We start from the raw sequence: 13,301 nt of genomic DNA on the forward strand, positions 1-13,301 counted from the left end.
CGGCGCACAGGTCTAGCTGCAGTGTGAAGCGGCCTGAACAATGAGATTGATGCTCTCCCAAAATTTGGCAAATATTAGTCCAAAATTATGTTTCAGCACTTTTTTGATTTTAGTCTTTCAATATAGAAGCGACGAAATAGATGGGATTTTTGGTAAACTAACTTGAAATTAGTCAAAGAATAGAAAATGTTGAAGATGCCAATAAAAAATGTTACCGCTCGAGACCAATGCAGGATTTTATGTTCCATAATGCAAAATTATGAATGCCTTCAAAGCTCTTATTTTTATTCTAGCCCAGTATGTTTGGATCGGTCGCAACTCAGGTGATTTTGATGCCATTGGCGCAAAATTGGATTCCTAGCATCTTTTCTTAAGATGCGGATTGTTGAGGTGAGTGCACAAGATTGTATCGCGCACGACCCTTTACATGCAAGGAGCCGAGCGCGACAGGGCTCGCCTGAAAATCTTGCTAACGACTGATAATAAAGTTAGTTGTGGAATGCTAAGGCGCATCATCATCTGAAGCTGGGCCTACATCTATGGGCTCCAGAATAAACTGCAGTCAAAAAAGATTCCGTTGGTCCTCTACGGAAATAAAACATGCTCGAGGAGAACTTGCAAGCTCCCTAGTGCTTCGTGAGATGCGTACTAAAGGGCCATCTTTGATGGTGTGCGAGAGTACGGTGTGTGGCGGCAAATCCTCCCGGAGCACTTTGTATTTCGAAGCACCAGAGTACCCGGCAATATCACATATTTTCCGCATTACAATTTTGGCTGAATAGATTTTAAGCTGAAGAATTCTTTTTTGGCTAATTAAACACTTTATTTTCTTTCGTTGCTTGTCGGTTAGGTCCCTCAGAAAGCTACGGAATCTCTTGTAGCATTGGGGATGCACTAGGAGACGATCCTGTCTGCTTGCAGCCCTCATCTGTTTCAGGGACAGCTCTCATCTGCTAGGCAACTGTACAACCAAATTTAAAATAGATTCATTTTGATGACAGCTTAGGAATTTGATGCATTTGAATATCTTGTAGGGTCTAGAGAATGTAGGAATATTGAGAGCTTAATGTGGAAGGTTTGATATATTTTTGTTCTAGAAATTTGAAAACAAATCCCACTTTTGTTGTCTCATCTTGATATTTACTCCCATAAAAATCAGATTCCAGATTTTGATAGGTACTCTTTTACACAAAAAAATATACTTTCGATTGGCATTGAAATAGGTAGCTGGGGAAGTGGAAGGTGCAGTTAACGATATGTTTACATACTCTATGTTTTATTTTTCTGAGAGTCAGTGCTCAGTAGATTGAGAATCTTAAAACTGTAGTTTAAACATGATCCCTTATTATTCTAGAGAAGATTGTAGGAGGATTGCATTCATAGGGTGACCATATGGTATCCTAAAGGAGGACATGTCCTCCTTTTTCATTAAAAACCAGATGTCCTCCTTTTGCGCTAAAATGTCCTCCTTTTTGGAAATTTTGGAAAAACAGTTGCATGAATAACTATTGCTGAAGAAATTCTAGTTTAACAAACAATAATACAACAGAAGTCCTTTCTGTAACAAAACATTAGACACGTTTGCGTTTCTGGCTTTAATTGAAATATTTTCCTTTGAGTTTTGGAGTAAAATTAATGTAAATATAGAAATCGAAATGCGTGAGTAACAGTAATACAGGTGTCAACAATATCAGAAGCATCGGAATTGTGAGAAATGGATTAAGAAAAAAGAATGTAAATGCTTCTCAAAATGTTCTTCGAGTAAACACCCATCAAATTGCCTTTTAAACGCATCACACGGTATGCTTCTTGAATATGTGAGCCAAGGAGCAGCCGCTCATCATGCCTAGAATGGAAAATAAATACCTAAAACTAATCTGAACAGTTTTCAGTTTCTTTAGTCTAAATCTAAAACAGTTTAGAATTTGATCAATTGAGAACTTTGTGGTTATACAGTTAACGGTATCATTCTAATGGCTTCAATGGTGATTCTCAATGGCATTCAAGAAAAAAATAATCGCTGTACATCCCGTCAAAAATTGTGTCTAGTTTTATTGTCTCAGTCGATTCTTTGACTTATTTAGGGTCAACTTTCTTGAAGAACCCATATTTTTTAAGCCTCTAACTATTTTAAAAATCGAAAACAAAACCCGAAAAATACTGCACTTGTGAACTGGCCTCAAAAATTCACCCGATGTTCGTTCAAAATTGAGCAAATGTTGGGCCAATCTTTAAATACAGCATTTTTTGATTTTTTGTTTTAAATTTTAAAAATATTTAGAGGCGTCAAAAAATATAGGTTCTTTGGGGAATTTGACCTTAAATAAAATAAAGAATCGACTAAGAGAATACAAATTTTTGACGGGAAAGGTCTTGTATTCGGTCCTTATACAACCTAATGGCCGTAAAGTTATTCATTTTTGCAATAAAGTATTTACAATTGTAAACAATGATTCTTGTTAGAATTCTGTGGAATATCGCTGAAAACGCCAGCATAATAATATTCAACATTTGTTCACTACTGATTTAAAAAAAGATGTTGCTGGTAGTTTATAATTAAAAAGTTCTTTATGTAGACTATAATGAGAGTCTGAAACGTGTCCAGATGGAAATAATATGTTATTTTATTGAAATCTCGCTTAACTTTTCAAATGGACCTAAGTAAAATTATTTTTCATGAATTAATTTGAGTACTGCAATTATTGCCGATTTCAGCAATTTGAAGAGTTATGTGTAGATTGTGATTTGCCCGCTTCTTTTTCTCACACTCACTCTCATTTAGGGTTGATCGATTTTTGTTACTGAAAATTTCCCAATTATAACCCATTACTCGTTAGTCACATGTAAGCGTGTACACTAAATCGATTCCCGCCATGATTTGACGTCTGTTTGTTTTCAGATTGCGCACTCACACAAAAATATTATACACGGAAAATAAAACTTTTTCGAGTGTATTGAGTGTGAGAAAAAGATAACTGTGAGGAAAAAATCTCGCAAAACTCTTATAAAGTGCAAAAAGCGCAATAAAAGCTTTCATGTTTTTCTGTTGATTGCACTAGTCAAATTAATTCATGAAAAAATGTTACTTAGGTCCTTTTGAAAAGTTAAGCGAGAAATGGAAGAAGATGGTGTATTTGCCTCGACTTACAAAAACTTCTTCCAATAAAGTTTATTCATATCAAAAAATAGAAATCGATCGATGTTTTAATGTCCTCCTTTTTCAACCAAATGTCCTCCTTTTTTCGCTCAATTCGGGTGAATTGTCCTCCTTTGGAAAAATTTCATATGGTCACCCTATGCATTCATGACGGAATTAGCGGAAATTTATTTTCAGAAGTTTGCATGTTTTCATAAATTTATGTTTTTCGAATGTATGTATTTACGGACCATGTTGAATTTTGGAAAAAAACATTTGATTGCGAGGGTGATGTTTTGAATCGTTGTTTCAACTTGCCCCGCACCACGCATTTCTATTTGCCCCGATGAGTTGAACATGCAGAGCAATATCAAACAAACAAAATACAAAAATTAAAACGGGTCTTTCATCGATTTTTCATAATCATTATGCTTATTCAACATTTAATGATTACCTACCGTGAAAATTCGATGAAAAAACTCTTCCAAACATCGTTTTGAGACCTGTTTTATGGGCACGTCAAATAGTTGGTTTGGATTTAGCAAAGAACGAAAAATAAACAATGACAGGGATTGCATTTGAAAGCTGCAATCTTTTGGGAATGGCAGTCAGAACGTGCGTTTAGGCGAGTAGTTTGTTGAAAAAAAGTATCAGAGCATTTGGTCATTTCCTATCTAAATTACAGCTTCCGTTTCAACTTACCCCGCATTTCAACTTGCCCCGGTGTACCTTATACTACATTTGAATTTTGAAAAATTTTCTTTACTGTTTTTTCATTCGAAAGTTATATCAAAGTATGCCATTTAGATGTCACAAAATTGAACATACGTAGAATGTTTTTGTATTGAAATTATTTTTATAAAGATCAACAACGCGATTTGATGTTGTTTTTCATGACAATATCCCTTTATTTTACTCTTCAATGCAATATCCAAATGCAAATGATTATGTAAAAAGCATATAAAAAACATAAAAGAAAAGTCAAAAATTGCACTGACAGATGAATATGTTTTATAAGGCCTGTCCACGTTAAATCTCGGACACTCATCTTTCAATTTGAAAAAAAATCCCAAACCACTGACACGATCCTATTCATAACAGATGGATCTCTACACTTCATGTGAAGCGTTCAGCATGTTTTAGCTCTCGTCCAAATTCATGAAATGGCGACAAATCACATGCACATTATCCAAGTTTCCGAAATTTAACGTGGACAGGCTTTAATTTATGATGATTTAAACTCATTGCAAGGTTTCGCGTCGAACGCAACTTGTTGCGTGCATATCGATTAAGGTTAGTGTTAAATATATGAGAATACTTTTCAATACATTTTCTGTACAAAAAATAAGCCTATAGTCAGATCGTCAAAGGATGAACATCCTGTTGAAAAAATACACTACACTGTTTGCATGGTTTGTTTCGCACATTTTCAAAAACTGAAAAATCCCATAACTTTTGCAACCTCTTTCAAGAAATCACCTACCTTCATGATCACCAAAAATCTTCTCCATAGTCACTGTTCACCAACTGAAAACAAATATAACACCGTCCTCTGTTTCCCAATAGTTACTCAATTACACCTAGAACTTCTCCGCGACAGAGAAGCTGAACGAGTAACAGTCTGCAGGCAAGGCAACGGCTGATTTTTCGACGGTACGGAAGCGCTATTTACTTAGGGAGTTTGTGTACGTGGTAAAAGTATCAGGTGCTTCCTAGTACTCCTTTAGTCGATTCACGCAAACACCAATCGTGCCTTTTTAGTTACCCGATAGGAAAACAGACAGTCTATGTGCGAGGCGGTGCAATTAAATTAAAAAATACGCGTAAACTTTTATGAAAAGTAAAGCTATTTTCTTGATTTAAACGTTCAGGCCGTGTGTTGTTGGTCACTTCAGCGAAGAGTTAAGTCACAGTTGCACAGTCACCGAAGTAACTTCTCCTACACTAAGGCGTACTATAAATTGTTTTATTTTACTGTTTTTTCTTCACTTGTACGATATTTGAACAGAGTCGTTTTTGGTTTATTATAATCCAATCACACGTTTGTTCGAGAATACACTTCGGAAAACGAAACTCGCGTTATGGGTTTCGGAGGTATCCTTCTGAATCACTTGTCACACTCACTGCTGCAACTGCCCCAGGGATGCACCCCGAGGCCACGGTGGTTGCTGGCGATAGCACATGCTGTAGCAAGACTATCTGCACTGGTACTGTCGAATCTATCCGTCGAAAAATGTGTCGACAGGCGATGTAGTAATCGTTCACCCGGGCCTTCCTCGGTTCGTCAAGCTTCAGTAGAGTTCTCAACGACGACGTCGAATATCGCGAGTGACCACCTACTGAGGGTGTTGGTGGAGGCAGCCAAAAAGGAACAATCACTTTCAATGGTTTCTGAAGCACATGGCTGCGCGGGCGACTCGGGCAATAAGATGACGCCAAAGCTTATTACCGATTCCGACCTCAAATTGTGCGAGTAATCGCCCTCGTTGGGACTTTTGTGAACTAACGATTCGATGTATTTCAGTCTGTCGTGTTGTGCTCGCAGAGCAAATCTGATCTGAGCTAGTGCTAGATTAAAACTGGTGCAAGTGGCTCGGGGGCTCTGACGTCTTCTGCAGTTTTGAAATTAAAATGATAAAGTTCCTTGATTGGAGGAGGCAAGACCATAAAGTTGGGCGGCTGATTGGCTGGCTGGTTGGATGAATTTAATGTTGATAATGTAGGCGCAAAAGCTAAGGCCCAATGGTGAGAGCGAACGTTGTTGTTATTGTGCTGGTCTGGTACTTCTACATTTACTAGATGGTTCGCTTTTTGCACTTGTGCATCTAGTTAGTTGCGCTCGATTAGGTCTTGACTAAGTGAAGATGGGCGCGAGGAGCTAGGAATGTTCATTTTTCCATGAGTCTGTGGATCTGATTATATTTCATTAAATGTCCTAGATCGAACTGGCCATGCGCTTACAGTCAAAAATGACTTCAATGCATAACCGTAGAAAGGAAGAGAGTTCCAGTGGACATGTAGAGCCATGTATGAACAAAAAGATCCTGAGTATTGGAATGATTGGAAATTATCTTTTTTCTCATTCAGCACGCATGATATTAAAGAGAAAATATTTTTTTCTAGTCCAAATCGATTGGGAAACCGCCAAATGTTGATCGGCTAGAATCCTAAACTCTTATGGAACATCCGATGAAGAACAGACGGATTGTTCAACATTTGGCGAATTATCTCATTGTATTTTTCGTGTGTTTTTATCTCTGACATTTATATTATTATTACCAGTATTATAAATCTTCGTCTTTTTGGCATTCCAACTGGTGGATTATCTTCTCACATCTTAGTGTTAATTAAACACTTCCACAGCTATTAAGTGTGAAATTTTTAAATCAATCATGCATCTGCATATCATGCAACTTGTGCCGTCATACTGCTTTGCCCAAGAAAGGCAGAAAACATCCTTTTCTACCGTCTAAGACTAGTTCAGTACTCTCCATTTAATTCCACTACGTTTTGTTATCTTTGCAGATACGTATTCCAAACTGTGAGGTCGTCTTCAGTGTCTTGTGGAGAGTAGTAAACTCGTCTTAGACGGGTTGAATACATTCCACTAAAAAGAGCTTAACATATTTTTTTCTGATCCTTTTCTAGATCTATAACTAGAGCCAACAAAAAAATTAAATCTTTATTTTTATTTTCATTGAAATTAAAATAATTGAAAAATAATTTAAAAAAATAGATTATAGTGTTAACTAAGTGAAGTTACACTGTCAAATAATAGCAAATTTCAATTGTTGTACGTGTTTCTTAACATAGTCTACCTGAAGCATGACACCTCTATAACCGAAAGCCATATAATCAACAAACAATCCAAAGCATACCATATGGATGCACCTGAGAGATTCACCTCTAGTAGCAACACCTGTCTAGTAAATATGTATCGGCGCTAATGTGATCCATATTGTATCAGGTGCATGATTCGAAGGTTTTGGCCGGTTAATATTCAGGCACGCGAGAAATGGCCACCGCCACCGTCTATCGCCGATGGCTCGCCATAAAGCTAAAGTGAGTATAAATTATTCATCATGTCGGTGTACTAACCAGCAGTGAGATATGTATCAAGCATAGTGGCGATGATTTCAAACTACAATTTTTGAATGCTCACAATATGCCTCATCAAAAGATAGCTGAAGATGGTCATGATAATGGCAGGAGCTATGGGCTGGCAAACAGTTTGTCTTATCGTTATGCTCAAGTTGTACGAACTCAGTACGAGTATAGCGTATAATCTGTTTTAAAATATATTTTACCTTTCTCGTATTGTGAGTCTACCGAAAGGCAATATGTTCGCTAAAAAAACCTTTTTGGAAGGTTCGTAGCCCCATAGTGTTATATACCGATCGACTCAATTCGATTAATTGAGGTGAGGTATGTGTGTGTTTCGCCTATTTTTTGGCACCTACTCTACTGATTTGCTTGTGACAAGCTGTAGGGTAACTGTCCTATTTTTGACCCCTAGAGGAAGTGCATCCCTATATATGCTTATATCTATTGAAATACAGGTTCCATATCGAAATGGCACCATTTCAAAGATGAAAGTGTTATTTATGAAATAGAAATTCTGAATGAGCTTCAGTTATTGATAAATCAGTGAAATTTTCCATTTTCTGAAATGAAAATATTCTTCGTTGAGGACAGTGCAACATATTTTAGACCCCCAAATGTACATATTTTGGACACCCCCAATTTAGTCTCTTCAAAGCAGAATTTCTAATTTACCCTGGTCAATTGAGTCGAAGCCAAGTCTTATCTTTCGATTGGCATGCATCAATGAGAAGATTCCTGCGTTTTAAATTCACAATATCGACAAAAACTTATTGTGTACGTTCTGAGATTTTCAGTGATGTATACTTTTAATCGTAACGCATTGTAACGCTCGCCTTCTTGAACAAACTAATTTCCTCGAAATTTCATCTAAATATCGCTTTTTCGCACGGGAAACCAGTGAAACAGATGCTGAACAATATTAATTTCCTGAAGCCAATGGAAGAATTAGCAGCGGCATTGTTTCTAGTTCAGAAATCTGAAAAATGTTGCCGGGGGGTTCAAAATGTGTAGGGGTCCAAATCAAGTTGGTTACCCTATCCGACGGGGAATGGTGTTATATACCAATCGACTCAGCTCGACGAAGTGAGGTGATGTCTGTTTGTGTATACAAAAAATGTGAGATACTTTTTTATTCTTAGCCTTATCCGATTTGCTTGCAACAGTTGCATTCGATGCGGAATCCTTCCTAATTTTTCGCTATTGAAAATTTACCCAATCGGTCATTGCGTTCCGGAGTTATAAAAAAACATTGTTTATTCCCCATTTTTCCCAAGGGTCTCCTTGGATTTTTTTTCAAAATCGAAGACTGCTGCAATGCATTCAAATGAACGCAAATAAATGTAAATTGATGGATCTGGAAATCTATCTCCCTAAAGTGCAATTTTGACCTCTCTCATGTGCTTTTCTAGTTACTCTTAAGTGTTTTCTTGTTTTATAATACACGAGTAAGGCACCATCACCGTTAGGTGGACTGTTCTAGGTTTTTATTGAAAATTGGCTATGGGTTTAAAAGTTAAGACCAAAATACCCCATTCAACACAAGATCGTATATGACGTCATATAGGATGCTAAAATGAAGACGATACACGTACTTCCCCGTACAACTTGTACGTATATCGCATCTACATACTTTAGCATCTTATGTGGTGTAATATTAGACTTTGTGTTGTCTTGTACAACGCGTTATAAAATTAGCTCACTTCTTTGACACACCCAACCGGTATAAGAATCTAATTATTTCGCATATGCCCAGTTCTTATACAGGTTTTGGAAGGTGCTTATACACAATTCTTGGGTGAACTTATTCTAAACCGATTTGTCTGCAAAAGTTTGCATCTGACGAGATATTAGGCTCCATTGTTTCTCAATAAAAGTCAACCGGTTCGGACTATGAGCTTAAAATCTATGGCCAAAATGTTGTTTTTATAATATACGAGAAAGGTGCCAATATCGCTATGCGGATTAATCAGGGTTTTTGTTCGAATAGTTGCAATGTGCAATCAACCAAAAATGTCTGTTAGAAGATATACGTTTATTTATAGGGGAAGGGGAGAGAGATATTCCCTAGCTCAGCGGTTCTCAGCCTGGGGTACATGTACCCCTGGGGGTACCTTCGCTGGCCTTAGGGTACCTCGGACAAAAATGCGTAATGGCGGACTATTACAAAATTAAGGGGGTCAAACGCAAAGGGGTATAAGCGTATAAGTGACAAAAACTTAGTTTTGAGAAAAATGGGTGCAAAGTTTTTCAATATTTTTTCGTCCCATACAAATCGTATGGAACTTCAAAAAATTACTTATTTTCCGTGAATTTTCACATTTTTTACAAATAACATACAAACTGTATCAACATTTTGCCGCCAAGCTCAAAACCCAAAGCATTTACGCTATAGTCAACTCATATATAACCAGAACCTACATCCCTCTGCTTCTAACCCCCTTAATTCCAATCAAAACTTATTGATAAAGTTTTGATAATTGTGTATTTTTTATTTCAAAATTTTGTCTTGTACATAATATGCATAATATGTACATAACAAAGCCAATTGAATCCTGCTTTTCACAACCAGCACAACAGCACATGAAGGGCTGCGGAACAAAAGATCAAACGAGCACAACGAAAAATGCACAATTTTTAAAAATCTTCAATGTAGTTGAGAATAAATATGCTTTTGAATTTAAATTTAAAACCCAATTTTTTTTTCAGGAATGCTCGGTTGCTTCTTTTGTCTTCTATGACTCTACATTCCAACTGGAACTTGGCCTGCTTTTCAACTTAGTATTTTATTAGCATTTCCTCAGTTATTAATTTAAAGTTGTCTATGTCCGCCATTGCATGAGTATGTATCTTGTGTGGCAAGTACAATGGATACACTATGCCCAAGGTGTCGAGAATGTTTCGCACCCAAAAACACCCTAGACCGGACCATGAATCGAACTCGCCATCTCCAGATTGGCAATCATACGCCTTTGCATGCAAAGCTATCTGGGGACCCCGGTTGCTTCGTTGCAAGAGGATTAGAAGCATCCTTCTACGCTTCTCGGAAGCCTTCTCCCAAGCAGCTTGAAGGCCTTCTTTCAAAATGTTCAGAAGCCTATTTTCAAGTTTTGGAAGCCTTCTTTCAAAAGGTTTGGAAGAGGGAAGAGACTTGGTAGCCTCGTTTCAAGAGGCTTGGTAGCCTCGTTTCAAGAGGCTTGGTAGCCTCCTTTCAAGAGGCTTGGTAGCCTCCTTTCAAGAGGCTTGGTAGCCTCCTTTCAAGAGGCTTGGTAGCCTCCTTTCAAGAGGCTTGGTAGCCTCCTTTCAAGAGGCTTGGTAGCCTTGTTTCAAGAGGCTTGGTAGCCTCCTTTCAAGAGGCTTGGTAGCCTCCTTTCAAGAGGCTTGGTAGCCTCCTTTCAAGAGGCTTGGTAGCCTCCTTTCAAGAGGCTTGGTAGCCTCCTTTCAAGAGGCTTGGTAGCCTCCTTTCAAGAGGCTTGCAGCCTCCTTTCAAGAGGCTTGCAGCCTCCTTTCAAGAGGCTTGCAGCCTCCTTTCAAGAGGCTTGGTAGCCTCCTTTCAAGAGGCTTGCAGCCTCCTTTCAAGAGGCTTGGTAGCCTCCTTTCAAGAGGCTTGCAGCCTCCTTCAAGAGGCTTGCAGCCTCCTTTCAAGAGGCTTGGTAGCCTCCTTTCAAGAGGCTTGCAGCCTCCTTTCAAGAGGCTTGCAGCCTCCTTTCAAGAGGCTTGGTAGCCTCCTTTCAAGAGGCTTGCAGCCTCCTTTCAAGAGGCTTGGTAGCCTCCTTTCAAGAGGCTTGGTAGCCTCCTTTCAAGAGGCTTGGTAGCCTCCTTTCAAGAGGCTTGGTAGCCTCCTTTCAAGAGGCTTGCAGCCTCCTTTCAAGAGGCTTGGTAGCCTCCTTTCAAGAGGCTTGGTAGCCTCCTTTCAAGAGGCTTGCAGCCTCCTTTCAAGAGGCTCGGAAGCCTCCTTTCAAGAGGCTCGGAAGCCTCCTTTCAAGAGGCTCGGAAGCCTCCTTTCAAGAGGCTCGGAAGCCTCCTTTCAAGAGGCTCGGAAGCCTCCTTTCAAGAGGCTCGGCTGCCTCCTTTCAAGAGGCTCGGCTGCCTCCTTTCAAGAGGCTCGGCTGCCTCCTTTCAAGAGGCTCGGCTGCCTCCTTTCAAGAGGCTCGGCTGCCTCCTTTCAAGAGGCTCGGCTGCCTCCTTTCAAGAGGCTCGGCTGCCTCCTTTCAAGAGGCCCGGCTGCCTCCTTTCCAGAGGCTCGGTTGCCTCCTTTCCAGAGGCTCGGTTGCCTCCTTTCCAGAGGCTCGGTTGCCTCCTTTCCAGAGGCTCGGTTGCCTCCTTTCCAGAGGCTCGGTTGCCTCCTTTCCAGAGGCTCGGTTGCCTCCTTTCAAGAGGCTCGGTTGCCTCCTTTCAAGAGGCTCGGTTGCCTCCTTTCAAGAGGCTCGGTTGCCTCCTTTCAAGAGGCTCGGTTGCCTCCTTTCAAGAGGCTCGGTTGCCTCCTTTCAAGAGGCTCGGTTGCCTCCTTTCAAGAGGCTCGGTTGCCTCCTTTCAAGAGGCTCGGTTGCCTCCTTTTCAGAGGCTCCGTTGCCTCCTTTCCAAAGGCTCCGTTGCCTCCTTTCAAGAGGCTCGGTTGCCTCCTTTCAAGAGGCTCGGTTGCCTCCTTTCAAGAGGCTCGGTTGCCTCCTTTCAAGAGGCTCGGTTGCCTCCTTTCAAGAGGCTCGGTTGCCTCCTTTCAAGAGGCTCGGTTGCCTCCTTTCAAGAGGCTCGGTAGCCTCCTTTCAAGAGGCTTGGCAGCCTCCTTTCAACAACCTCGGTAGCCTCCTTTCAAGAGGCTTGGTAGCCTCCTTTCAAAAGGCTTGGTAGCCTCCTTTCAAAAGGCTTGTTAACCTGCCTTAAAATTGTAAAAAATCGCAATCATATTATGTTCACTTGTCATAAGACGAGTTCGTACCATCCCATTTAATTCCACCACTTCACCATTCCACCTTTTACCATTGGCGTAACTAATGGAAAATTCTAGGAAGGCTAACTTGTTTTTAAAAATATTTCTACTTTCTCACTCAAAACAATTAACTTGTTTTCGCTCAATGCTCAAAACAACTAATATATATTGTTCGCAAGTTGGCCGACCAAACAAACATTGTCCTATTAACATACAACACATCCATTGACGACTTGAACATTATAATTTATGGTCCACGACAATCAGCCTATAAAAATATAAATATCGTGAGAAATTCATAGGAGCCTTAGTAAAGCAAAATGAGTCTAGATTTTTATAATCCATCCAACAGCATTCGAAGTTCTTTCTCATTTAAATTTAAATTACCCCTCTTTAAAATCTGAGAGATTTGCCAAAACTTTGTCGAAAATAAAGAAGCCTAAATTGTTTACTGAAAATTTAAAATTTTCAAGAAATAGCAGCACTACGATTTTTCCTGAACGATGTATCCGTGCATTGCTAAACATCCCAGCAGGTCCATTGAGCCAAAAGAGTTTCTCTCATTATGCTCCAGCTACTATAGACTTTTTAAGTTCTCCAAAATGCCCGGGAGTTCAAAATATGCGATCTACCCGATCAACAAGTCCAGAAGCTAAACATCGCAGCAGGTCCATTGAGCCGATTGGATTTCATCCAACACTTTTACTAGCTACTACAGGCCTTTATGGTTCTTCAAACCGACATGGAGTTCAGAATGTACGATCTACCCGATGTCCTGAACGATGTACCCGTTTCGCGCTAAACATAACAGCAGGTTCATTAAGCTGATACGATTTCATTCATTATTTTCACAAGTTACGATAGGCCCTCCATGATTCAATGTTCTTCTACTCGATATCGACTCGTTAAGGCAAATGATGCCATACTTATTTTTTCGGTTCTTTCGGCTCTGATGGTTCTTTCGAACATTTTTTCAAGGAACTTCTTTTTCACATCTCGATGTATGCTTGAGTCACTGGTCATTTCATTAGCGATTTATATAGTATCGGGCGTATTATAGACCCTTTTTGGAGCTCGTATCATGTGGTCTATGATATCCCAGTAAGTTCATTAAGTAAGTTCATTCATATGACTTCA

The 13,301-nt window shown here is 39.4% G+C and overlaps 1 protein-coding gene across 5 annotated transcripts in view; it reads right to left on the reverse strand.

The window, feature by feature from the left end:
* LOC134213119 (protein quick-to-court) overlaps window positions 1-13,301 on the reverse strand; it is a 126,190-nt gene that overhangs the window by 33,007 nt on the left and 79,882 nt on the right. The window contains exon 1 of one of the 5 annotated variants that reach the window (XM_062691742.1): window positions 4,620-5,831. The exons of the other annotated variants lie outside the window; for them this stretch is intronic. Coding sequence (XP_062547726.1) covers window positions 4,620-4,625 — 6 coding nt within the window. The 5' untranslated portion in view covers window positions 4,626-5,831. Of the gene's footprint in view, window positions 1-4,619; window positions 5,832-13,301 lie in introns of those variants that run through there. 5 annotated transcript variants of the gene reach the window in all.

Source organism: Armigeres subalbatus, chromosome 2 (genome assembly GCF_024139115.2).
Source record: "Armigeres subalbatus isolate Guangzhou_Male chromosome 2, GZ_Asu_2, whole genome shotgun sequence".
NCBI classification, from domain to species: Eukaryota; Metazoa; Arthropoda; class Insecta; order Diptera; family Culicidae; genus Armigeres; species Armigeres subalbatus.